Raw genomic sequence first — 27,920 nt, forward strand, 5'->3', positions numbered from 1 at the left:
ATTTTAAAGAGATGCTGATCAAGAATATATATGTCTATATTCTTTCCCCCCATACAAAATCCTCCCACAAATAAGAAATCATTTGCATTTAAATTTTAATAATTTTCTTTTTTTGTTTATTATTTTCACGTTGTAAATTTAATAATTATAATAATTGGTTTTTGTTTTTGGTTTTTTTTTTGTAAATTTATCAAGACAAAAATGTTTTATTCATATATATATGAATGCGTGTTTTTTTTTATCCATTTGAATCATTTTGCTTACTTTTGATTAAAATACATTTATGCGTAATATTTGAAATATAAGTTACTTTTTTGAATTGTTTGTTGTTCTCTTTCGTCTCTCAATATATTTTTTTGTCGGTTACTTGTTTTCCTTTTTTGTTTTTATTCAGATGTTTGTTTTTTGTAGCGGATCGAGCAATAAAATGAACATTTGATGCCGTTTCAACGAGGTAACTTAATTGGTAACTTAAATGTGGCTAATTGCTATTGTTGAACATACAAAAAAATTAAACAAATAATACACAAGTACAAGTACTGATTTTCCTGCTCCGCTTATTTACACAAAGAGTGGTAATGGAGGTGAACAACTTTAACAGAGAGATAGATATATAGAGGCGGAAAGAACGGGGAGTGCGGAGTTTGGAACACAATTTTAAAAAGTGTATCTTTTTTTCTTTTGTATCATTTAAATAACTAACAATTGTTTATGTTTATGTACGAGAGTGTAGTGTGTGTATTTCATATAAGGCCCTAGAGTGCAAATATCCATGCTGGTGGCAACATTCAACTGTTCTGCATCACAAAACCACATAGTATTTGCGCTTAAAAATAAGTGAGTTTGTTTTTTTTTAATGTTAAGGTTTAACATTCTGTTGTTGTTAAGGGTATATTAACTAGGCTAAGTATTTACGGTTGTAATGGTAATTATTTTAAATTTATGCTAAACGTGTGTGCTGGCTGTTTATTTCTGAATTTCTGAAGTATCTCAACTCGAGTATAACAGGGCGCGTTTTGTTTTGGATTCTCTAGCTTTTGTTCATGCGAAATAATTTACAAAAAAATATATGTATATATTTACACATATTTATATATATATATATTTACTCTCCTCCTACATTCCTCTCCTTCCTCAGTTAAAAATACAAATATATAAAAATTAATTAAGTATTAAATGCATTTTTTTGTGTGAGTTTTTCATTCTCAGTTTTCTGTTTCTGTTGTTTTTTTTCGGTTTTTTGTGTTTTGGAAAAGCAAGAAAAATCATTGGGCTTAAAATTCCTTGGGACAAAGTTAAACATCAAAAAAGAAATGTTCGTTGTTCTGGAAACCTTTTGTTTGTATGTTAATCATTGTTGTTCTCAATTTAAATATATTTTGAAACGATTTAAAAGTGAAGTTGACTTTTTTGGTTTTTTATGTTTGGCTAGCTTTTGGGAATCGAAAGCATTATTCTTTATCAATTACATAGTCGTAAAATTTATTGTCATGGCAAACACTTTGATAGTTAATAGGGTTTTTTCTTTTTCGATTTTTTTTACATTTAATACGCACATGGAATTTTGCTAATTTATGTTTTTTTGCGAGACTTTTCCAAAGGTTTTTCTTTTGCTTGAGTATTCTCAAACGTCTTCTTTCTTTCTACCTAATAACTAAGCACAGTTTTGAATTAATTCATTAATTGTTAAATAATCTTTAGTAAGGCCAAATTAAGTTTTTTTTGTGTGTTTCGTTTCGTATATATATATATGTATATATATATTAAATGTTAGTGTTAGCATTAGTGTTTAATTTTAGCATTTAGATTTAGTTTTAGTTTGGGTTTTTGCGAATATTTAAGCTTTACAAACGTGTCTCTGTCTGTCTATTGGCGAGCCGTAGGCCTAAATGCATATGAGTTTGCACCTGCTCTGGCCAAAATGGAATGATCTTGTAGGTGTTCGTGCTCCGGATTAAGGGTTAGGAGGTTACGAGGTTAAGGGACTAAAGCGTAGTTCGAGAAAGTACTTTTTGTTTTCTTTTTTGACAAAGTTTCTTAAGTAAGAGAGAGAGAGAGTGAGAGAGCTTGAAACGCGTGCGGGCAAGCGGTGGGTTTTCCATATTAATGTTAAATTACATAAACAAAAAAAAAATAGGGGGCGTGGACATTACAATGTTTTTTTGTGTGTTTTTGGTGGTGGCTTTAATACAGTTTTTTGCTGCATAATACTTTTGTATCTGTTTTCTCTGGTCTCGTCTCGGTATTGTCTGTTTTCTTAGCTTTCTTTCTATCTTTCTTCTTTTTTTTTTGGTCCGGAGGTTTTTAGGTGTAATTAAAAAGGGTAAAGTAAATATAAAAACTTAAGCAAATATACATTAATTGTAAAAAATATATACATATTTATTCCATCTAGGATATATGCTTTTTTGTTGAGTATTCTGCAGCACTTGGTACTGGTTTGCCAGCTTCTATAAACTAAAAACATTAATCGATTAATGTATAATGTAAAAAAATAGATAAATCTATATCTCTGATCGAAACTTAAGTTCTAAACGTAAACGTTAAATGAATACTAAAGAAACAAAAGCGGTTGCAACATTTGTAAAATATATAATAATAATAAAAAATAATAAATTCGCTCAAACGAAAGGTTGTTTTTTGTTCTCGCTGCTCCTCCTTTTGATTTTTTTGGGTGTTGTTTTTGTTTTGGTAGGTTAAATGGCTATAAAAAATATTTCTCTCTTTCGACTCGATCTAAAGGTGCTCGTGTGTGTGTGTTGTTTTGTGTGTTCCTGCACGTTTTGAGATTTTTCTGGTTCCGTCTGTTATATTAAGTACAGCCTGTAAGTCGTGTACTGCACCTGGTTCCGTGTACCCACTAAGCATGTTCCTCCACCAGAGTTGGAAGCTTGCTTCTAGCTGGTACACGAACCCTTTTCTTGCTTAATTTGGAAACATTTTGGCATTGAAGAAGTCAAAGGCGGGCGAGGATGTAGGCGTGCCCACAGCCTGCTGTTGCTGGTGCTGCTGCTGCTGCGGCGGGGGCGGTGGTGGTAGCAGTCCTGCATGATGGTGAAAGAACTGCGTTGCCGTTGGCGGCGGCTGGCCGAAACCCGCTGCCGAAAGCAGCGGCGGCGGATGCGGAGCCGGCGGACGATGTTGTTGCTGACTGGGCGGTGGTGGCAGCATCACTCCGGCTCCATTCCAGGCCAAACGATGCTGATGCTGCTGCTGGTGCTGTTGCTGGTAGGCGGCCATGGCGGCCAGGGGATGTGGATGCGGATGATGGGGATGCTGGTGCTGGTGCGGCGGATACGCTGGATTTAACGACTGGACGCGACGACGTCCACGATTGGATGTCGGCGGTGGCGGCGCTCCTCCCGGCGGTTGGGGAACTGCTCCTGGTTGGCAGGTGGACGGCACTGAGGTGTCGCTTACCTATTCCCTGTAGGGCTTGCAGTAGGAGTAGCGGTGGTTCATGTGCTGACTGTAGCTGCCCGAATGAGAGAAGCGTTTTAGGCACTTGGAGCATTGGAAGGGCTTCTCGCCGCTATGCAGACGCTTGTGCTCCGTCAGATGATGCTTGTGCTTGAAGGCCTTGGGGCAGTCCATGCACTGGTAGGGTCTTTGACCTAAGAATAGAGTTCTTGAATTAGTTAAGGAAATAATTTTATAAAACAATAAGTTACACTCACCGGAATGCTCGTACTTGTGGCGTGCCAATGAGCTCTGCTTGGCGAAGGCCTTGTCACACTGATCGCACACAAAGGGCAAATCGGGATCACCAGCATGGCCATGGGTCTCCTGTTTGCCTCGCCTTGGCTTTGGCGGCAGCAGTCCACCGCTGAAGTCATCCTCATGTGAAATGCGCGAGTCATCGTCGCGCCACGAACGCTTCTCTGATCCGCCGGGACTCAGACTTGTGCCACGATAATCGGGCAGCTTAATACTGTTCATCAGGGGATGATTGGGGGCATATTCGCCACCGGGACGCATTTGGAACAGGGCCTCCATGGGGAGTCGGGGCATGGGCAGCATATAGGGCAATCCAGGAAAGGCCTGGCCGGACGTTCGAGGAGTGGCCTCCAGTTGACTGTTGGGCGGCGAAGGCGGTGGGCCAGCGTTAAAGTACATGGCTGCTGCGGATGAGGGTGAAATCGAAGCTGGCGACATCGAAGCGGAGCTGGAGAACTTCCTGCTCAGATTGATGGCAGCCTCTGGATTCAGGGCCTCAGTGTTCTGAGGTGGTATGTAGGGTGGCGAGCTCTCGCTTTTGGGTGTTAGCAGATCTCGCTTAATGGACAGATCCAAGGGTTGATCCTCACGTGAAACCTGCGATGTCTGCGCTTCATTGTTGGCCACCGGCGTGGTTTGATTGCTTTGGAAACTCTGCATCTTTCGCTCCCGAGATCGATTGTTCTGGAACCAGACTTGGACCACGCGGGGATCGAGCTGCAGACGAGCAGCAATCATACGGAACTCATCTCTGCTGGGTCGTGAGTTCAGGGAGTAATGTTGCTTCAATTGCTGCTGCTGCTCTTCGTTGATGGCCGTTCGCACTCGGACCTTGCGCTCACCGCTCTCCTGTCGCGGCTCCTCTTCCATCTCCTCATCCTCGTCGTCTTCTTCGCTGGCGGAGGGCATCACAAAGGACGTGGTTTGGTGCTGCAGTTGCTGCTGCTGCTGTTGTTGATGGAAATGCTGCTCTAGCTCCTCCTTGATCAGGCCACACAGCACCTTTTCGTGCTGCACTAGCTCCGTTGGATGGTTGAACTGCTTGGAGCAGCGACTGCAGCGTAGATCGGCGGGTTGCTCTATTTGGGAGGGCTCTTCAACCGTGCACTGTGTCTCAACCTCCTCTACTGAGAGTGGTTCCTGCACCTGCTCTTGCTTGATCTCCTGCGGCGAAGCAGGATCACTTTCGGGAACTGGAGAGGCTTCCCTGCTGGGCTCCTGCTTAATGGGAGCTGTTGCCTCTTCTTGGATATCGGGTGTGGCTGCCCTTAGATCCTTGGTCTCCGGCTCATCAATGTCCATGACCAGCTTGGGTTCATCGTGCGTCTCCTCCTCGGGCTCCCTGTCCTCCTGATGCTGCTGTTGCTGCTCCTGCTCCTCCCTCTGTTGCTGTCCAGCAGCCGTGAGTTGCAGCAGCCGCTGGATGCTGTACGGATGAACGCGAGGATCCAAAGCGGCGGCAGCCATGAAGGGATTGGGGAAGGAAAACAGAGCCGCATTCATGTAGTTCGTGGGATGGAAGGGTTGGAAGGGCGTGGTCGCTGCATTTCCCGCCTGTCCCTGAGCATCGCTGGCAAAGTAGATCATTGGATTGGGCAAACCCGGCAGTCCCGATTGCTGATCCTGCTTATGGCCCTGATCCGAGGGCGACCGACGAGCGGCGCCTCCGGAGCCGGGACTCTTCTCAAGCCGCTTGAGCAAAGCACGATTGTTGTTCAGCTTCAGGCCCATGCTGATGCACTTCTTGGACGTCATGTGGGAGGAGAAGCTGCCCGAGTGGGAGAAGCGCTTGCCGCAGTTGTCGCAGCCAAAGGGCTTTTCCCCGGAATGGATGCGGACATGTTCCTTGAGATGATGCTTGAACTTGAAAGCCTTGTCGCACTCCTTGCACTTGAACTTTCGCAGCAAAGCGCTTTCATCATGGCTGATCATGTGCCGCTGCAGGCGATACACATTTGCGAAGGCCTTCTGGCAGATGCGGCAGGTCTGGAAATTATAAAGAAATTGTTTGATTAAAGTGGATATTTAAATTAGGTAAATATTAATTACATTTAATTAAATATTCATATAACAAAGATAATCGATATCATTAAAATAACTCGTTAGCTCATCACTAATGCATCATCCCCATCCCTAATGCCCATGATTCTCTCATTCTACGTTCTTCTATTTGGAAAAGAAAACAGTTACCTCTACCAACTGCGACGCCAGCAGCGTCACAGCAGCAGCTGACATTCTGTGTCTGTCTAATTGTTGTTGGTAGCTGCTTGGTTTTTGGGGCCACGCAGAAGAAATACGAAAAACACCAACGCACAGGTAATAAAAATTGTTTAAAACAACAAGCGCGCTTATTTATTTGTCTTAAATTTAATGGCTTTCTAATTTGTTTCAAGGCAAGAAGACCGAGACCACAAAGCAGGCCAAATCAAAAGCGACCACCGAAAACGATTCATTTTTTGTGAGCTTCTGCTGTTTCCCGAGTCGTAAATGCAGATATTTTTGTGATATTTCGAAACATTGTGATTCTGGAGATTTGCACTGCAAAACGTTATTGAAATCGAGCGCCGTAAAACATAATAAAAACACGCGAAAACTTTAATTAAAATGGAAATTAAACAAGACGCGCGGAGAACGAAGAGAGAAGTGCGAACGCGGCGAACAACAGTGAAGAATGAAACGAAAACGAAGACAGCGCGAAGAGTTGGCGAAGTGAATAGGGCAGTGCGAAAGGGATGGCCATAGTTCCACTTCCAGCGAAGGTGGAGGTGGAGTGCCGGCAACAGCAACAACAATGCAAGGTGAGCAGGAAGACGAGCACAAAAAGACCCCACAGCGAGAGAGAGAGACACACAGAGAGAGCGCTCAAAAGAAAAAGTGCGGGGTAGGCGAACACAAGCTGCGCTCAGCTGTGGGATCCCAATAAAAATTCAACTTCAATTGGAAAATTGCGACAAAAAAAGAAAGAAAACTAAGCCAAACAATCAACAACGGCCTAAAATAAACAAACTGCAACAGCGCCCGGGCGCACATCACATCACATCAAATGTTTCAACAGCTGATGCTAATCAAATCTTTTTGTTTGTGCTTTGATTTTGATTTGTTTGGCAACAAATTGAACGCATCAAATGCAGCTCCCTCTCGCTCCGGTACTCTCGTTTAAAGGTGCAGCAGCGCGGTGTAAAGTGAAAATGAAAGGGAAAGTGGAGCCATTTCCACTTTTCCCACTTAGCGGGCGCGTTGAAAGATTTGCGGTGATTTCGTCGGACAGATGGCAACACGTGTTGTTATCCCCGTCCCACTCCGGTAGTTCCCCATCGACCATCTCTTTCTCTATCGAACGACGCGTGTGTACGGGTTCGTTGTGTGTGTGTGCGAGTGTTGTTTACCGTTCAGGCGTTGAACTTTCCCGTTAATGCTGTCTCACCTTCGCGTTCATCGGTTTACAAAGCAAAAACAAATAGGATTTGTTATTTGTTGCCAAAGTTCACGACACTGGACGATCGTTATCATAATTAAGCTACTATTGGCACGACCTGCGCTGTATGCCGGAACAGGGGACAGTGGAACTGAATTAAAATTTGGTAAGCTGGCAAAACCTTTATACTTTACATGTATTCCATAACTGTTCACATATTTATAAGCCCCACTGTACCGCTTTATGGACTTTGACGCCTCATTGCCGGTTAACTCATGAATTTCAATTAACGCGCATTGCGCTATTAGTCATTATCATCAACGCATAACCAATTTACACTCGAGATGAGATCACAAATTCCCCTTCGAAACTGTAAAATAACACATACACACACATGAAAACTATTATTATGTATCGTAATTAGTTTTGTTCGACAACGTGACACCGTGTTTATTGTTTTTAGCGTGCGGAGAAAAATAATACATTTATAGCGATCCTAATTTGTTTGTACTGCTGCTGCTGCTGCTAAAAAACAAACGGACGGGAAAATGTGCTTTTCCCTCATCGTTTCGACAGCCATAACAATTTCCGTTTCCGTTTGGAAACTCAAATTCCAATGTTATTCTACCTGCCACGCTTGTTGCAGCCCAACTGGTGACGTCAGTCGATACTCCACAAAATGACAAAAGTCAACATAACAGATATAAGCAGCGGCAGCCATTTGCCAGCCAGGTGAGTGAGTGAGTGAGAACGAGAGGTTTTCTACCTATATATGTACATATATACATCTGAACCTGCCACAGCATGGCCACCTGTTGTTGGCTCATTCCCACTCACACAGGCGCTCTAGAAGCGAAAAACCCGTTATCTCAGCCATTGCATGGCGTGCGGAGTCAGTAGCTCTTTCCGTCTCGCTCTGGCTCACCGCATAAGCATATAAGCACTCTTTACGCTTAATCAGGTTGTCGGTATGCGATTGTCGGTTGTAAACCGCAACGATTACGCCTACCTAGAACCATATAACGGTACAAACGATAGAACGCAATGCGTACAGTGGTAACTGGGGAGGAAGGAAGTTGGAAAGATTGTGTCTTAAACAAAAATGGGATTACAAATTCTTTACACATTTTACAAAATCAGTACTTTTTTAACTACAGTTTATTTGCAAAGTATAATAAAGTAGTAAAAACTATTAATGTAAACTATCGATCATCGGGGTGAACACTGTAGACACCTCACTGAGCGGACATTAAACCGCCGCTCACAATGTACGCGCTTTGTTGTCGTCGCCGTCGTCGGCGTTATCAATTAAATGTAAAGCGAGGCGCAGCGCAAACGAAATGGAAATGGAAATGAAAATGGCAGCCGTGAGATACGCCACCACACTCACACAGATACTCAACCAATACACGCGTTCTTGCTTAGTGCACACGTTTACAAAAGGTAAGTTCCAATTTTGTTATTTGTTGGATGCGTCAGCCGGATTCTTCTTATGCGCTTTTGTTGTTGTAGTTATTATTATATTTGCGATGAACTGAACAGCGGAAATGCCAATTGAAGCTACCTTTTAACAAAAGCCCCACGAAGATGTCCGCTAACCCGGGGGTTAACTGACGGACAGAGACAGAGAAAGAGAGAGACAGATATAGAGAGACGGTGTGCATATGACTCAAGTGTATATTTCAGGGGAGCCACTGCCACTTGAGCTAAAGTTGAAAATTGATTGATTTCCCCCTGAAGTGAATGGGACCATTGGCGCACATGGAATCCCATCCAGAAGCTAACCTAAACCACTCGAGTGTGTGGCCAAAGGTACAGTCTAACCTCAGTCAGCATTAGTGTCGATAAGAACACGCACACGCGCCCCTTCTTTGCCACATGTTGCTAGCCGCTTAATTAATTAAATTTCATCTGAACTGTAGGAAATTAAAAGGGGAGGTGGAGGAGGAGGAGGCCATAGCATTGGCAAAGTACACGAAAAGAAATTTGATATTTTTGTTATTAATTAATACTTTTGATAAACAATAATTTTAATAAGGTATTGTAACTTATCGCTGAGATGTTATGACCCAATCTTCATCTTATTAATGAACATGTTGCCTAATTTTACTAATATAATTATTCCTACAATCTTTAGTGTAAAACCTGATATATTTCTTAGGTACAACCGATCCCCTTATCTTTATAGCACTTATTTAAATACAGATACTTTTTCCTATTGTATTTCTTTCTCATTATCTAATTTAAAATACACACGCACTTTACGTTTTTCTGCTAATTTTCTAACGTGTACTTTTCTGGTTCCACGGTGGAACTTCCACCTTAAAATCAGCATTCGAAGTTCCAAGAATATTCGGGGTAATAATATTCATAGCTGATAAGAGCGAGCACTATCGCTTACTCAATCGATTCGAAAGAGGCGCGTGTGCGCGTAAACAAGCTGGAAAGCGGATCAGGGTCGGGAACTGGACTTAAACAGGGAACTGTGACGGTGCCTGGTGGCTGTGATTTTGGATTAGCCAATGTGAAAACAATGCCTAAACCCAGCTCTATCTACCGAATTGATTTTGGGATCAGGTGAGCGGCATCAACAACTATTTGAAAAGTCAGCGGGATGTCGCTTATCAGTCGCTCGAAAAAAAATTCAGCCGGAAACTACTATTGATAGTAATTTTTCTGGACCACACACATGGCTCCTCCTCTGGCTTCAAAGCGCTCGTCATCGTAAATTGTACTGGACATTGCATTTTGGCCTGTTTAAATTGCAGGCGACAAGCCTTTGGCTATAATTATAGCCACGCTTCGTAGGTGGGCCAGAAACGCCCGGAGCTGCCGCCCAACTAATAGACAAATCAAACGAACGAGGCCCACTCAAGAACACAGACAGATACTATACATACATACATATATAGACCAAGATAATGTCTCGACGGGGACAGAGAGCTAATTTGTGAACGTATCTCACGATTTGCTGGGGCCAAAATGCTTTATGCAGTGAGTGACATGGGAATTTGGCCATAATAGCGCACATAATTGGCCGTAAAAGATGATCGACCAAAGGGAGATCGTTCGGCTTTCAAAGTGACAACACCAAAGGCAAGCAAACAATGTTGACAAAATACCGAACGATGTCACAGTGGAGAATAATGGATACAGTGGGGTATGAAAATATTGAGATTATGATGAAATTATTAAATTATGGTTTATGAATTTCAAAGAATAGAAATTATAAATACTAAGGGGATTTACGATTTATTTCTAAACAACCTACAATGGACACAACCTACAATAAAGCCAGTTTATGGATTATTTTTAATAATAATAAACAATCGATAACCAGTCAATATTACTTAACCTGCACTTCCAACTTAATTTTAATATTTAAAAGATATGTATTTAGTATTTAAATGTTTTATTTATTAAATATTTAACTAGTATCCTTAAGTATTTATACCTATCACTACCCTTTTCCATATAAAATATTCTTTAAGCATATCCATATTCGTTCTAATACTTTAAATCGATAACTCTTGAACCAAAAACGATTCTTTCGATAACCCACTCTTTTTGTCCGATGAACTAGTACAACAATTTCGAAACGCACTGTAGGTGGAACCGAAAAAAATGTGAACATGGATGTCTATATAGTATCTATTAGATATAGAGAAGCGCACCTGTCGCCTGACGAAATGCGTAAACAAAAATAACAACAAGCGACAAGCGCAAAGTTTTGTATGCTCCTCGTGTTTTTCTTTTATTCTATTTTATTTCTTTTTGAGGTCAACCGAAAAAAAAAAACAGAAACCGAAAGAAATAATAATATTAACGACGCCACAAAGAAATGTTTAGCGCAAAAAGATGAAACGAAGTCAGTGAAAAATACGGCGAACATAATGATGTCTGATCTAACTGCTTTATAGCGAAATACGCGACCCAATTTTTGTGAGCTTATCTGCGCCGCAGCTGCCACCGTAAAGAAAATATAGAAACTGATTAGGGTTCGCTTTTTTCAAATGAATGAAATGAATCCCCACAAACTGGGGGCCATTGACGTACCTTTGCCAGAGACAGAGCTACAGACAGAGACAGAACTAATTGTAGTACCTCGTGGAATTGCGATCAGCAAAGATCACTTGGGGTTATCTCCATCGATCCACCGATCCACCGATCCTGGGAAGGGAAAGCCTGATAAGTGTGAGCCCGGACTTCGGCTGGGTTAATTTATTGCCATAAGCTAGAACAATGGATCTGTGTGTGTCTATATTACGTTCTCGGGTTCATTAACTTTCATCGAGATCCGTGCGATCATCTCTGCATTAATTCCCAGTTGGTGAAAATTGATTAACACACGATCGTTTTAACAGGGAAATACTTTTATCCACTGCCGCATTTCTCAATATTTTATGCGTTTTTTTTGGTTTTTTACGCTTTTGTGCAGACAACACAAGATACTCGAGAGTATCTCTGGGATTTTAAATTATTAATTTTCCATAAATCATTTAGTCTGAAGAAAAAAAAATATGGAAGGAAAATTCTCTTTCGAATCATTTCGTTTCCATACGACAGCGCTGCCAACGCAGCGACAAATCAAATTTAATTGTTTATAAATAAAACGTTTTTCTCAATGATGCCGGCGTTGCCCTGATTTTTTTCCACGGACAGAGAGGAACCTGCGCGAAAATTAGTTGCGTATTAGGCAAACATAAATTAGGCGACGCCGTGATATAAATTAAATTTATTACTTTTGATAAAAGCCGTGTGGAGTCTTGAGGAAATTAACGAAACGTGTCGGGTTAAAAATTATGATTTTTCCTCTCTCATTAATATTTAGGAAGGCCAGCAGCTGCTGTGCTTAATTTTATACATTTTACAATAATTGCTTTTTATCAGAATTTAGTCATGGGTATTTGGGTATTTTTTTGTACGATTATCTTTTCAGTAAAACAAGGGAAATGTTTTTATTTTATGTGGGTGTCTTGCTTTTTTAAATTGTTTCAATTCTTATCAAATTTAGCTCGAAATGTCATTAATAATTGAGGTCTGAAATTCATTTAAAATGTGAATTATTAACTGGAAATCAGCTTTTAAAAAGATACAAGTTTTTCCAGGAATCTCAAGCCAATCTTAAACCATGTGTCTATCGTTTAACAATAAACTAAAGCACCTAAAAATGTTTCTCTTAAGTATTGTTTATAATTTCGAATTTCTAAATCATATTTATCACTCAACAAGTGGCAGTTTTAACAACACTTTTCTGGACTTACATAAACTCTTAACAATTTCCATAAAAAATCATTTACAACTGCAATTCTAAACTTCTTTAAATCTCTCTCGGAGTCATCTTCAAGTGCAATCTCCTCACAATCTAGACGAGTGTCCAAAATATACATTTATTTCAAACACTATATAGTACCGAGTACTGAGTACTAAATACTATTACTTTCTTCTCATTCCCCTTGGAGTTTTCCAATTCCCCTGCTCAACATTTCTCATTAAATATATCAAGTAACAACCGCACAATAAACGTCACAAGTGAAAAAACCCACGGGACCGGGAAATTGTCGGAGGAATTTCCATGTGAGAAACGGAGCCACATAATTTATGGCCCTCACGGTGAAAGTTGATATAAATCTCAGGAGTAACTTAAAAATGAAAACGAAAAAAAAAGGAAAGCAGAGAATGAAACAAGAAGTTTAAATTGTAGTCTGACATGTGGAAAAGTGCAGGTGTAAACTGCGGGGGAGAAATTCAGGAAAAAAATCAGGAGGGGATATCCTCAAGGAAACAGGAACTCTCAACGATGATGATGATGATGATGTGTTTAGGGGAATGGGAACCATAAAAAATTATCTACAGACAGTTGGGTTTCCTTTTTTTCTTAGAGTTTCTCAAGTGGAAATGTAATAGAGTTCAATTGTTGAGTGGAATAATTATTTTTGCTACTAATTACAATTATTTAAATATATATTTTCAAGGAGAAATATGTATAAATTTACTATAATTACAAGAAATATTTATGAAAGTGGAAATGAAAAGATAACTCATAATTTTTCCTACTAAATACCATAATAATTTTATTTAATTTAATTATAATCACATTCTATATTTATTCCTCAACAATAAATCTTTACTTTTCAAATAGAAAACACTCCCATTTATAGGCATTATTTATTATTCCAACTAATTGTAAACATTTCTACATATTTTATTTAAAACTCCATTTACAATAATTTGTGACTTTTGCATTGAGAAAGTTTTTTAATTTGTTCGCTTTAATTGCATATAATTTTTAAACTTTTAACAGCAACACATACCCTTTAACCCTTGACCTTACAGTGTCCGCAATAATACTCGTACATACATAAAAATACATTAAAAAGTGGGGGGAAAAAACCAATACGAAAAAAAGGGTTGAGACCAGAAAAGGGGCGTTAAATAAATTGCTATTAATTTTTCACTCGCTTCGTTCGTCAAGCGACGGCGGCGCCGAAAAGACGAAACCGGCAGGACTCACACAGGACTCGTCCAGGACTCTACACCTAAAGTGCATATAATTTTTCAATTTGAATTGTCTGCTCCTCTGGCTCCCTGCCTTCCCCTTTATTTTTGTGGCCGGGCAAAAGGTGGCCAACGGAAGCGTTGACCAAACCCGCCAAATGAGTTGTGGCCAAAAAGTTGCAGCCATGTGTGTGTGATGTGTGTGTTTTTGTGCAGTTAAGCAAATATTTAATTGCTGCACTTTTTTTCTCTGCTGAAAGTTGTGCCAGGACCTCTGCTTTTCTCTTTTTTTTTTGTGCTCCATAATTTATGGCCTGCCATTTGGACTCGTTCCCCTTTTGGTTAATGATGTTGACCTTAACAACAAATGTTAAATGTTGCATCAACATTGTTGGCCACCAATACGGATTGATATTCTTTCCCTGCTTCCCCCGCTGTCAACGCCTGCGGCCTTGTTTGTTGGCCATTTTAATGCCTTTTCAATAAAAATGGCAGAAATCGCATTTTGGTTGCCTACTTTTGTGAGTCCTGGCAGCCTGATTTTCCATAATGAGCATTCGCGGCGTTCGGCTTGGCATTATTGTTATTTCTGGCAGCTTTTTTTGTTTACCGCATAATTAATTGTTTTCACACATAATAATTTAATACGGAGCCGAAACACGTGTAAAAGCGAATGGCCAACAATATTAAATAAATGCAATGTGCCACATCAATTATAATTGGTTTGTTTCGGAGTTCGGATGGGAATGCAGTTTGCATTTTGCATTTTGCAGTTTGCAGTTTGCAGTTTGCAGTTTGCATTCTCTGCCCATGTGTCAATTGTGGCTGTTGTTGCCAGTTTTTGGGCCCATTTCGCATGTGTTTAAATGTTTAAATGTCATTAACAAAGCCGTAAATTATATGCAACCGAAAGTGGCGATTTTCCCGAAAGTGAGCTGAAGGGGAGGGAGATGTGATGTGAAGTTTGCAACTCATAAACCTGCTGCGCTTGGCCAACTTTATTAGCTTTTTTGCGAGAGACTGGCAATCATTGCAGCTTAGGTAAATATTAATAACGATGGACAGCGGCAAAAGAGTTCAGAAAAAAGTAAAAAAAAAAACAGAAGGAGCAGGGAGAGTACAGTGGAAAATAATCAAGGAAAAGTGAAGATAAATTGGGAATAGAGAGAGTAAGGGTAGTACGATGTTTTTTTTAAGGAGAGTTAATAAGTATTATATTGAGTTTATAATGCCTAGAAATTTATTTAGAGAAATATTATACATTTTAGAAATAATATTTAAAGTACTTTCACAGGGTATTATAATTTCAGTCAGAAGCTAAAAATGCAGTGAAGGAGTCATTTCTGACCCTATAAATTATATATATTCTAGATAAGCATTAACAGGCGAATCTTTCTAGGCACATAGAAAAGAAACTAATTTTTGACAAATTTTTTTTCATTAAAAATATAAGGTGATAAAATTATAAAAAATTGACAAAATTTCAAATGTTAAATTTAGTATGTAGATTTATTAACCTTGTAAAGACCAACTCAACACAGAACAACTTTTTCCGAATTAAAACAAAATCTTTTTTGGCTAAGTTATGATACTTCAAAAATTTATAATTTCCGAAAAATGGCCAATTTATTTTCTTGCTAGAATATCATAAATTTGTCATATAAAAATATCGACAAATATTGATTTAAAGAATGCGAATCGATTTCCGATTTGATCCTATAAATATTATTGCAAACAAGAAGTATAACAACTTCGGGTTCCTTTCTTGTTATAATTTTTTATAAACATTCTATATTTTTTTTATATTTTCTATATCTTCTATATGATTGTAAATAATACAATATATATTTCTATTCCATCCACTGTATCAAGAAAAAATTTCAAATCTCATCTCATTATGTTTTTCGGGTTTCGTTGGGGATGGTGTCAAACTTTTTCATTTCACTTGCTGTCTCTCATAATATGGAAAAGGTAAAAAAGATGAGCTCTCCAACTCTCCTTTCGTTTTCCTTTCCCCCCAAAAAAACAGCCTCTTCCCCCCAAAAAAAACAACAACAAACTAGCCATATGAATTTATGACCAACGAAAGATTTGAGGGGGAAAAGTTATATGAGTATGGGAAAGGGAATGGATGTGTGTGTGTGTATTTTAGTACATAGAAGAGGGGGGAAAATGCAACAAAATTATAATTTATGTGGCTTTAATAGCCGCTGGGTAGAGCTCCAAGGTGAACCAGAACCAAAGACCACTCTTTTTTCCGACATCTTTCTACCCATTTCTCCCTTCGAATTTTCTCTTATCATGGTGGCAGGCCTGAGTTTTCTTGAGGAAAACCCCCAGAAAAGATGGCGACGAAGGACAAGAGAAAAACAAGTGTGGGGGTAGGGGTGTGTGTTGTGTGTGTTTGTAGGTGTTATCAGGTCGAGTTGCCGCCTGCTTGTGGCAACATTTATTTTAATGCCTTATCACAAGGCCTTAGAAAAAAAAGAACACAAAACAAGTGCACAATTGGGAGTTATGACAGTCTGCCTCCATATTTTTCTATATAAAAAAATATATGATGTATGTATATATATATCTTACATACACTTTTTTTATGCCCCATTTTCTGATAACACCCCCAATTGTTTTTTTCCCTTGCCGTCATTGGGGAATTTACGTTTTTACTAGTTCTCTCCTTAGTGTTTCGGTAAACGCCTACGTTTTATTTTTATGCCGTTCTTATCATAGTTTATTATTGTTGTTGTTGTTGTTCCTGCTGTCGAACGATAAAAAAAACATATAATATAAAAAACCACAGGAAAAACCTCTCGTCGATCTTTAATTCCCTCGAATGCAGGCGATAATATAAAACTTGTTTCTTAAAGGTTTCTTCAACTCTCGGACAGGAAATATGCATAAGGTTTTTTGCTGAAATCAAGAGACTTGAATCGGTTGGGAATGGGAATGGAGATGAGGATGGGGATTGGGATTGGATGCTGGGTTGTACTTGTTATCGCTGAGAGCCTGCTCACTTCCCTTTAACCGCAAAACAAAGCCCACGCATTGTACTCAACTCAACGTGATGTGTGTTCAAAGATCATATAGAATATATGTATATGCCCCTCACTTTTTTCCCCCTTTTCATAATGTATTTATGTATAAGATTATGGATGAGTAACAGATCCACGAACTTTAACACGTAAGAGTCTGTGGAATAAGAATTCTGTGGCTTATCAGCTTCCAGGAATTGCTATCCTCTGACAGCATCATTTTAAAGATTTAGTCATTGCCACCGACGGGGGATTTATTTTTTAGAGGCTTTTGAAATATTTCTTACAAGATTTAATTGAAATTGAGAAATGGTATTCAACAGAAAGTATTCACTAAAATTCGAATTGAGTTGAAGCTATAGTTAAGCCTAAATAATTCCAAATTTAAGTTTAGAAATCTTCAAAATGATGTTTTTCTTTCTACTTTAAGTTTTCGATTTTTCAAGCATTACTAATGCTTATCATGCTTAAAGGTTACTTATTCATTTATGCAATCATTTCATTTCAAAGTAAACAAATTGCTTTCTGGGAAGTTTTTTTAAGTGAATTATTTATATAGCTATTTGAATTATATTTATGGTATATCGAAATATATTTAAATAAGATTTAATAAACTCACCTGAGAGACATTCTGTGCCGCTGGCTGGCCACTGGGCGAGTGCAACAGCTGATGTTGCTCGAGTTGCTCCCGTGTGGCAAAGGCAGCTGTGCATTGCATGCAGGGATAGGCACCGCCCAGCTCTCGATCTCCGGTGGTGGAGCCCGGACTGGAAGTGGATCGTGGAGCACTCAAATCCAAATCGTAGGCGGAATTGCTACCCACACTGCTATTGCTACCAGGAAGCTGAGGTGGCAGCAGTTGCTGCAAGGCCAAATGCTGCTGCTGCTGCTGATGTTGCTGCTGTTGCTGCTGGTGATGTTGCAGCTGCTGCTGCTGCTGCTGCTGGTGTTGCTGTGGCGAACTGGAGCTAGCGGTTCGGGCGGATTGCATGGCCAAAGCGGCGGCCATAAACTGTGCTTGCAACTGCAACTGTGGCGTTCCTTGGGGCAGGTGAGCAAACAAGTCACTCGGTGGCATGGAGCCAGGTGAGCACATGGGTGACATTTTTGGCGTTGTGTTGCTGTTGTGGTTTTTGGTCAGCTCACTGTTGTTGTTATTATTATTACTGGAGTTGTTGTTGCTAGTGGAATTGGCACTAATGTTGGTGTTGTGTCCAGTGGCAACCTGCCCAGGTGACTTGATGTACCGCCGACTGCTGCTGCCACTTAGATTGCTCTGCTCATCCTCAGCATCGCTCTCGGGCTGAGCAGCTCCACAGTTTAGCTTGTCGTGGGGATGCTCGCTGGCAATGTGCTCACTGAGGCTCTGTTGTTTTGAAAAATATAAACGGAGTTTAAAGGAAAATTTATTATAGAAAATCAACTAGATTTTGTGATTGTTTTAGTGTTAATTTTTGTAGATTTTCAAGTGTAATTAACTCACCTGAAACCCTATGAATCGCTTGTGGCATTGGGTGCAATTGACCATAAAGGCATCTGCTGCCTGTCCTGGCTGTGCAATCTGGGCATCCTGGACCACATTGCCTGGATTGCTATGCTTCGGCGACTGGTTGTGATGAAGCAGACTGGAGGCCAGCGAGGGGACTGTGGGGAGATGGAAAGCAAATTAACTGCCAGATCGTTTAAGAACCATAAAAACAAAAATATGAGCAAAGCAACTTGAAAACCAAATGAGAAATGCCAAGTGTGAGTTGCGGCGGGGAAAAAAAAGAGAAGGGTTTGAGGTACTAAAGAATGAAGAGAAAGAAATTTTGGACTTAGTTTGAAATTAAATCAATTTCAGAGAGGTTAAAAAATGTCTATTTTGCTTTCAACAATCAAACTGATCTCAATTATTTTGTAAACTATAGTTTCTAAAATAGTATAGTATCTATAGTGTAGTATCTATAGAATAGTCTCTATAATATAGTATCTATAGTATAGTCTCTATAATATAGTATCTATAGTACTATAGTATCTATAAAAGTATAGTATTTATTACCCTATTATGATAAAAATGTTTTAAAAAGGTGTTCCTTACTTTAAAGGTAGATACAGTTTATTATAACTCTTTTCTTAACGATTTTTAATATAAGAATCTTTAAAACTGCCTATTAATGATGTGAAATTTCGGTTTAATATATATTAAGGCTTCAAAATCATAGTGATCTGAATTATTTTTCTTCGAGTGCCTTCAAGGGCTGCGTTGGATCGACTTAATTTCGTGGCAAATCAACTTTTGCGGGCCTTCACGCAAGGCTGGAAATCCATGGAGGCGATGATCTCATGGTTACCCCAAACCACCAAAGAAACCGAAGAGGAGAAGAAGCAAAATAAAGAAGTGGAGAAGGAATTTTTCGAAAAAGAACGCTGAAGCAAGAAAGTAAAAAAAAGAAGAAATAAGAAACAAAAAACAAGAAACAAGAAACAAGAAGAGTTGACTTAATCAGTTGAAAAAAAGCGTTCAAGCATGGCAGCGCAGAAGGAGAGAGAGAGAGTCTCAGAAGAAGATTGCTTTGTTCAGTTCCCGAGGGTCACTCAATTGCCCTCTCTTTCTTGTATCTGTATCTGGGTATCTGTGTATCTGAGTATCTATGTATCTGTGTATCTGTCAGATCTACCTCAGAGTTACTCCCAGCAAAATGGAGTTTCTGTTCAGCCTTTTCTTGGTCTTCTTTTTACTCGAGTTTCTTGATGGTCCACACAAAGCGAGTCTTTGTTCTGATCACTACCTTAATTTAAGCCAATTAACCGAGGCTATATCATCATGATCATTATGATCGAAACAGACGCTCTCTTATACGGGTTTTGTGGAATGAATGAACCCTGCTACCTTTCAGCGGTAACTGTATTTGTATCTGTATCTGTATCTGAGGGCTGTCGCTGTTTCAATCAAGCGCAATCTACAATAAGTTCATTGCACGTTTTCACTTTCGATAGTTGCAATCTGTCTTAATTGATTCTGATGCGGGCCTATCAAAAAGGGAATTATATAGGAAATATATATATTTAAAATATATTTATATATAGGTACTGTGACACTTAAGAAGCCATTAAAAGCCATTATAGGACAACAGCTGACACGCGGCAGAATCTCTTCACTCTCGATCGAGTTTATAATTTTTATTTTCAAGAATTTATTTCACTCGCCCTGCCTAATGACATTTTTATTAAAAGTTGTAAAACTACAACACTTTTTTATAGCCCTACACAAACACACACTCCTCTCGCACACTGAAACATTATGTTTCATCAGCATAATATGCTTGAAAGGAAAATGCTCCAAGGGGGAGTGGAGGGGATGGAGAGAAAAAACAACGTGAAATTCAACAAGTGTGTCACCAGCTCATTTAGCTCAATCAATTTTTCATAACCGAGCCGAGACACAAAGCGTGAGGAATTATTATTAACGCAATATCGGACAGAGAATTTCCCATTTTTACACTTTTTTCTGTATATATATTTCTCCCCTGAAATATTGAAAGTGTCCCGCAAATTAATTTCAATTTATGCTTCAAGACCGAAAAAAACTGAAATGAAAAGGAATTTTTCGTGTATTTGTTTCTACGGAACTTGAGCGTTATTTGTTAAATATATATTTATTTTGTCACTGTTTGGTCTCCGCTTTCAGTGGCAATGTCTTTCAACTATTTTGCGCTGAACGCGAACCAATTGAAGTTGATTGATAGTGTGTGTTAGGTGGGGGCTCCCAGGGGGGAAGTAGAAATCGGAAATAAAAAAATTTGAGGTATTATTTTTAATTTTAAAAGTTTTTTGGGGAAAAAGAATTAAGTTTTTAGAAGTGAAAATACAGAAGAAAGCAGCATTAAAAATACTTTGGAAGTAGGAAACAAGTAAAATAATTAAAATTGAAATTGAATTGAAATAATTGTCATTAAACTGTAGTTAAATATACGAACTCATTTAAATATTAAAAGTATTTTTATAGAAATAAATCCCAATTTAATATAATTTAAATGATATAAAATATTAAAATTATTAAATGTAAAGGTTTAAAGACCTTAAAATAATAAACAGAAATTGTTAACTATAATATATTAATTTTTCAGAAATGAACTTTGAAAATCCAGGTCATAGTTAATATATCTCATAACCAGAGCTCAAGAAATATTATCTTAAACATTATTTTTTTACCTAACTGATCTCTAAGAAGATATATATCTTAATTCAAACCTCATCAAACACAGAATCCATATTCTATTAATCTTTCATTGTCTGACTTAACCCTAAGAATAAATTTTACTTAATCAAAGGTGATTAAACACAATATCTTTCTTATTTATTAAAACTTTCAATAACTTTCACTAGGATTACGTAAAGTTTTAAGTAAAGATATTTCCCCCATAAATAATAATTAAATTGTTGTATTTAAACCAAATAAAAACAACATATATAATATATATCCTGCTTTGACAGTTGTTGATTAGAGCTATATATTTTGTTTTGTTTAAAAATTGTTATACTTTTTTACTAAGAAAAGAGGGCCAATATTTATGGGTGGCGGCACGTTTGCCAAAAAAACAAAAGCTGCCCAGTAAATCGCCAATCAAAATGCCAAAAAGGAAATCTTCTGGAACGATGTCAAGTGTTTTCTTTTTGTTGTTGTTGTCGGTTCACCTGTGCGGCGTGGAAAACACGCGCACACACAAAAAAAAAAAGGAAAATCTAGGGGAAAAACTAGGTGGAAGGGGAACGGATGTGGGAATCGAGAATATTATAAATAATACGTAGATGGGGCAGGCGGGCGTAAATCAATGGCAAAATAACCAAGCAAAAGATACATTTGTATCTGTATCTGTTAGACTCTAGCTGAATATCGTATCTTTCTTTGCGGCACCCACTAATTTTATGTGCTTTTTTTATTGCCAACTTTTATTAGCCAGACATATTTCGACTAAGCCCGGCTAATGCAAATTTATTTATTTCTCTTTGCTGTTCGCCTTGGTTTTTGGTATGTTTGCGTGTGTTTTGAAAATTATTTTGAGCATTTAATTTATGTTTAGCAGCGTCCATCTTTTTTTTTGTTTCATTTTTATTTTATATTTTTCCACCTGACTTTTCTCACTGTCACTCGTTGGCCCAAAGTGTTTTTTAATATTTCACTGACAGCCGATTGTCACAACGTGTGCGTGGGGACGTCTATATTTTCTTGATTTTCTTTATATTTATTTTTTTTCTCGGGCTTGGGAAACCCAAGTCGATGACAGTTTTTTTTAGCTAGACAGGTGAGAGAATGGGGGAATTTCTTGCTGACGCAGTTTGCAGACAAATCGACGACAGGTGGGCGCCTATGCGAGGAGGGGGAGATTAATGCAAATAAACATACATTTTTAACACTTAATTATAAACAGACTCACTGCACTCATTTGCACTTAATGATTGCGTTTAGCATATTTATGAAATAAATATTCTGCAAATGAGCGAGTACACTTAGTACAGAAAAGCTAGCTAATTATGTCTGTGAAAAATGACACTATCAGACATTGCAGCAATTAATTTGGTGTAAATGAAAACCTGTGGGAAGGTTTCCCATTTATTTTTTATTATGTGTATTGAATATCCCACCAAAAGTCGGGTTTCAAACGTGCGAAAGTTTATAATAGAACGAAATGAAAAACTGGACGCACGGTAAGGAAAATTCTTGCCGCGGAGGGTCTAGAGTTTCGATCCGTGTCCAATCTCAAGTGCCCAGTAAAAATCGAACCCGAGAGGTATATATATATATATACACATGTGAGTGGCATATGGAGTTGTCCTTCGATAATCGCTCTAAATTTGGAATACTCTTTCGGGGACTTAATACCTACCTACCTACAGATTGATGCACAGAGAAAAAATAAAGTAGGAATATCAAGTAGGTTTAAATATTTAGTAGGGAATGTATTTAATATTTAAATGTTTTAGAAATAGGTAAAGATATTTTAGAGAGCAAAAGAAGGGAGGGTTTATATTTAAAAAGTATGCAAAGATCGAAGAGAGAAAACTGAGTTTTTCTCCAACTTTTGTAGTAATTTCTTGAACCAGTTTCTTCTTCCTAAATTCAATACATTTTTCTATATATATTCATAAAAATCTTTCTATAAAAGCCCCTTAAAGTCTGTACAATTTTCTCCCTGTGTCACACCTTTGCCCTGGTCTACTCTCCACTTTTATATATATTTTTTTTCCACAAATGGGCACAAAGGTGGCCCTGGCTTGCCCCTCAAGTGGCGGGATGCAAAAGGTGCAGATTCGTAGCCAGACGATGGAGTTGCTATAAATAGAGATTTCATTTCGAGCGGGGAGATGCATTTCAGCCGTTTTGCTGCCCTTTTGCGTTTATTTGTTTGTTCAGCAAGCTGATGCTGCGTTGCTGCTTTCCTGCATGCTGCACGTTGCACGTTGCAGCAGCGTTGCAGCAGCGTTGCACGTTGCACGTTTATTTTATTTGTAGCATTTTGCTTTGCTGAGTGTGAAATTTTAATAGCCAAGCGAGCCGTGTCCCTTCTCTCCATATATATATATAAACTGAGGCATCTTTTGAGGCAGGGCAGGGCAGGGTTAGGGAAGAAAAAAAAGAAGAAAACATATGTGTCCCGGGGGCGCAAAACTATTTCTGCGATTTACCTTGAAAAAATATCAGCAGAAAAATATGTGTGTGTGTGGGCGTTTTCTGGTTTTTGAAATTGGAGTTGTGCCTGGGTAAAAGCAATTAGAGAAATATGCCCAGAAAAGAGGTGTTTTCGAAGAGAAAGGGAAAGGATGGTGGAAATGCTTGCTTGGAACTCCAAAAGATACTAGAGATCCATAAGATACTTTTTCAAAAGACAAGCAATTAGGGAAATATGTCAGGAAGAAAGGAGGTGTTCAAAGTAAAGGAAATATATTATGGCTCTTGCTTATAAGATAGTTTTTTTTTACATATATTTATTTATATACTATTTTTAAAGTTAGTTTTAGATATCTTCTACTTCTCAAAACGTTAGTTTCTATTACGATTTTTAGAAATCAATCAACAAATCATAAAACCAAACTTACAAACAATCTCAAAACATTTTTTTCTTAAACTTCTAATAAAGATAAAGATAGTTCAAAGACTAAACTTTAATTTTAGTATCGATTTTTGGAAAGCAATCAATAAATATTAATAACAAGCTTACAAAAAACTTTAAAACATATTTTTTTGAACTCCAAATAAAGTAAAATATACATTTCCAGGAACTATAAAAATATATAGTATTTTGCTCAATATGCACTTTAGGAATCAAGTCAATAAATAATATGACACTTTTTCTTTTCAAGTATTTATTTTAACGACTGTTTTCTCAGAACTAAATAAAAACTTTAAAAAGATTGTAAAAAATAAGTACTATATTTATGATTTTGTCATAAAAATATACCACTTTAAGTGATAAATATAAAAAACTCCACAGAAAAGAAAACATAAAATAAGTTTTTGTTTATATAAACTTCAAAAACAAAATGAAACTTTTCAAGAAGATATAAATATAAATCAATTTAAAACTTTGGCTCTTCATTAAACTGTGAAATATATGTGTAACCAAAGTTCAGTTAAACTTGGCTAATTGATATTCACTTGGTTCTCAGAGTGAGTTTATATATTTTTCCAACCAATCCCTGCAAAATAAAGGACTCAAAAACGAGGCTCGAAACAAAAGCGCCGAGCATCGAATGCAATTGAAACTTTTTCCTGCTGTGCCGTGCAGCAGCCACAATAGAGCCGTTGACTATTTTTGTTTATTTAAAAAACTTTTTAACAATTATTGTGCAATTGTGCGAAATTTATTGCAATTGAACGCCAATCAGAGTGGGAGATAGCCACTCCCCCAACAGCCTTTTTCCAGCGTTAACCAAAATCGTTTACATGTTAAATTGTGCCTGGCAAGGACTTTTTTGGGGGGATGCCTCCACTTTTGGCGCTGCAATTTTGCCAGGCCCTTTGGCAACACCTTTTTTCCTTGTTGTGTTTATTCCGGGGAAAGGGGGTTAGGGGGATGGTGCTGCACCCTTTTGTTTGTGCCGATTTTTTGGCACTTTTTTATGCAGGTTCCAAGGGGGTAGGTACCAAGGCAGCAGCAAAAGCAACACAGAAATTGTGCGGCTGGGCATTAAATAAATAAGAAAAAATATTCACACAGGCAGCAACATTCCGTGCAATTTTCACTTTACAACTGTTTCAAAGTTATCTTTGTTTCAATTGTGTGCACAGTACAGTACAGTAATAAAAAAGAGGGCAGCAAAAAATATTGGCAAACAATTTACTTTTGAGCAGCAACAGCAGCAGCAGCTACCAAAAATAAACGTAAAAAATGTGGCAAATAATTTGCCCAAAGCTGCGGCAGGTTGTACAGAGAGAAGCAGGATATCAAAGAGGACTTTTCCCTCATTGATTTATTGTCCTTTTTTTGCTCTCAATTTAAAGCTGAATTCAAACAGGGAAATGTGTGTTTATTTTTTGGGGGAAAAACAAAGTCCAACTCCACTTGAGCTTAGGCAGAAATTAATCATCTTTTGCCCAGATAGTTTTGGGGGCCAAGTTTGTTTAATTTCGATTACCCAAAAAGGAGCAGAGAGAGTCCTGTCACTGATGAAGCCTGCAGGATGGGCTAAAGTTATAAATGAGGCTTGAGACAAGGACCAGCATATAAAACTGACAGCCAACGACAGCAAACCTAGAATGATTAATTAGTAAAGTTACCAAAAGGGAGTTTCTCCATATAATATATATCGAAATAAAATCAAATCGAAGAATCCTATCAAGGTTCAAGATACAAAAGTCAGAGAAACAACAACAACAACTTTGATGGTTGAAAATTAGCACTGATTTAGGGGCCACGAGTCTATATAGTATTGATATATAGTATTGATAATTATAGCTGCCAAAGGGGGCGTTACCTCAGTTGTTGTCTAGGTGATAACAGGCGACAGGTTTTTTTTTTGCCTTGGCAAAAATTATATATTTGATTTACGGCAGTTTTTGGAGCCATTACGAAATGCGACACAACACACGCCGAAAATTAGTACAAGCTTTTCCAAAAAACCGAAAATCTTTCCTCTCTCTTTTTCGAACAGAATTTCGTATGTTGCCAGCGATTAATATCCATCGCTAAAGCAGCTGCCCAGCGCCATCAAAAGTTGGCCAGGAATAAAAAATAAAAACAAAAAGCAGAAAAAAGAAAGATCAGAGATATACATATATCTGTTGAGGCGCATCTATATAATATATAGAGTATGTGGGCCAACCTGTGTGTTTCTGATCGATTAGCCAAACTATCTGTTCGTGTTCCGAGGGCTTTTAGTTCCACCCACAGAAACAGAGCTGCTTAAATAGCCATAAATTATAATTTATGGGCGCTACAATGCGGTGTATCTGTAGATCTTCGTCCTATTCTTTTTTTTTTTCTCTGAGGAGAACATGTGCAATTAATCCGTCTCTTTAGCGGACTTATCAATTGTCAGTTGCCGGTTCGTGGGCGTTTTGTGAAGATTTGGACCAACAGATTCTCCAGCATTTGGACTAGATTTCTTCCCTTTTCTCATGATTTTCCTGCCTTTTCTTTCCTCATGCTTTTCCCTTTTCCTAATTCATTTCCTAAGCGCTTTCAATTAATTTTTGAGCTTTTGATGAGCTCTATCCACTGACAGTTTTATGATTATGCCTTGTTTACACTCACTCAAAGACGCAGAAATTATTGGCCATTAGAAACAGGTTTCTTGTGAGAGGTTCTGTGCAGTTCTTTGAGTTTGTACCTGCGCATGCGATTGAACCTGCTTTTAGGGGTAGCTACCTGTCGTTTGGTTTTTCAAGTGGGAGGAGATTTGTGCTCAAGGCAAGGACAGGTTGCCAACAAATCAAATTGAAATGTGGCTGCAATTGGTTGAGAAAATGAGAGGAAGCAAGTACTAGGTATATATTTATATATTTTGTGAGTAAGTAATTAAGAATGTATATATCTTGTAAGTAAGAAATAAGAATATATACATACATCTCTTGTAAGTAAGTAAGTGAGTATTATTTATATTTCTCCTAAACCCTTATGTCTGCTGATCAAGCTAAAAGTTTGTGTAATTTGAAACCCTACAAAAACGATCCTGAATCGTTTTGTTTTTACTATAGTTTCTTTTTGTATATGTATATTTTCCTTTGAGGTAAAGGCCACACATCGAGCTCTTAAAGATTGTTTTCCTGGAAACTGTCAAGCTTGCATCCTATAGATTCCCGCGCAAATCACACACAAACATACACAATTTCCAAGCTTTGCTGATAGCAAACTTTGTTTGAATTTTAAGATGAATCATAGATAGAAATCATCTATAGAATTATGAATTATTAATTATTAAATCACTTACACTGCATGGTGAAGGCGGTGGATGGCATGCTCTGCTGTATGATGGTATCCTCTTGGCCGAAACGTGAAGACGACGGCGCCAAACAGGACAACATTTGGAATGCTTGTATTTTTGTATATTTCTAGATTGTTTTATTATTGTTTTCTTTTTTCTACTTTCGAATTTTGGGGTTCTTTTTTTTTGTTTTTTTTTTTTAAGGACTTATAAATTCTTGCGTTGAAGAAAAGCACACGTTTTGGGCGCCATTTGAGTACAAGGGCCTCTTTTTATTTTGGGGTTTATCTATTGGCGTTTTGCAACATTGAAACACAATTTATTATTATTATTACTATTAATTTTTTCATTGGTTTATTATTTTTTGTTTGTTTTGGTTTTGTAGCACACTTGAGATTTGAATTCGATGCCGAGTTATATATTTATTATTTTTTTCTGCGTGATTTTACTTTTAACTACTGCTCGAGAGCGACGCGTGTGCTGCCGTCGCGATGTACAATTTTCAACTGAATTTCCCAACTGATTCCCAAGTTCTGACTTTTCCCAGCATCTGAGGTTTCCGCTGCTTTCACCGCTGTCGCCGTCGCTGTCGTTGTCCGTTCTCGTGTTCGTGTGACAGAGAGAAAGAGAGTGGCAGCGTCACAGTGAGAGAGAGCTCTAGAGCCAATGTGTGAGTGTGTTTTTTTTCCATTCTTTGTTTTTGTGAGGGTGTATGTGTGTGTGCGCCTTAGCCACCACCAGCATAATATAGCGGTGTAACGGTTTTACCGTTGCTCGGTCCATGTGTCTCTCTGTGTGTGTGTGTGTGTGTGTGCGTGCTGCCGAGGTGATACGAGTGGGGTGGTTGGTGGTGG

General features: G+C 38.2%; 3 protein-coding genes across 7 annotated transcripts in view; 1 reads left to right on the top strand and 2 right to left on the bottom strand.

Moving 5' to 3' along the window:
• Positions 1-87: 87 nt before the first annotated feature.
• LOC147642579 (uncharacterized) lies at positions 88-3,240 on the bottom strand. Its single transcript, XM_086840620.1, has one exon. The coding sequence runs from the start codon at positions 3,238-3,240 to the stop codon at positions 2,926-2,928; it is 315 nt and encodes a 104-aa protein (XP_086696746.1). The 3' UTR covers positions 88-2,925.
• Positions 88-27,683, bottom strand: LOC110186774 (Zn finger homeodomain 1). 2 transcript variants are annotated; one of them, XM_020956043.2, is made up of 5 exons: positions 27,073-27,683; positions 18,146-18,306; positions 17,282-18,028; positions 3,678-5,703; positions 88-3,614 (listed from the first exon to the last, which is right to left on the bottom strand). In XM_020956043.2, exons 1-5 carry the CDS (start codon positions 27,164-27,166, stop codon positions 3,421-3,423), a joined length of 3,222 nt encoding a protein of 1,073 aa, XP_020811702.2. In that variant the 5' UTR covers positions 27,167-27,683; the 3' UTR covers positions 88-3,420. The 2 variants fall into 2 exon arrangements, with proteins under 2 accessions (XP_020811702.2, XP_020811703.2); XM_020956044.2 differs by lacking the exons at positions 17,282-18,028; positions 18,146-18,306; positions 27,073-27,683 and adding an exon at positions 5,908-6,502.
• The window catches only part of LOC110186882 (cAMP-dependent protein kinase catalytic subunit 2-like), a 115,535-nt gene continuing 94,116 nt past the window's right edge, over positions 6,502-27,920 (top strand). For all 4 annotated transcript variants that reach the window (XM_086840616.1, XM_086840618.1, XM_086840614.1 and 1 more), the window contains exon 1: positions 6,502-7,298. The gene's annotated coding sequence lies outside the window, so the exon portion shown is untranslated. The remainder of the gene's footprint in view (positions 7,299-27,920) is intronic.

This window comes from Drosophila serrata, unplaced genomic scaffold (assembly GCF_035046125.1).
Source record: "Drosophila serrata isolate PLE 108 unplaced genomic scaffold, ASM3504612v1 contig_382, whole genome shotgun sequence".
In the NCBI taxonomy this organism is placed as follows: domain Eukaryota; kingdom Metazoa; phylum Arthropoda; class Insecta; order Diptera; family Drosophilidae; genus Drosophila; species Drosophila serrata.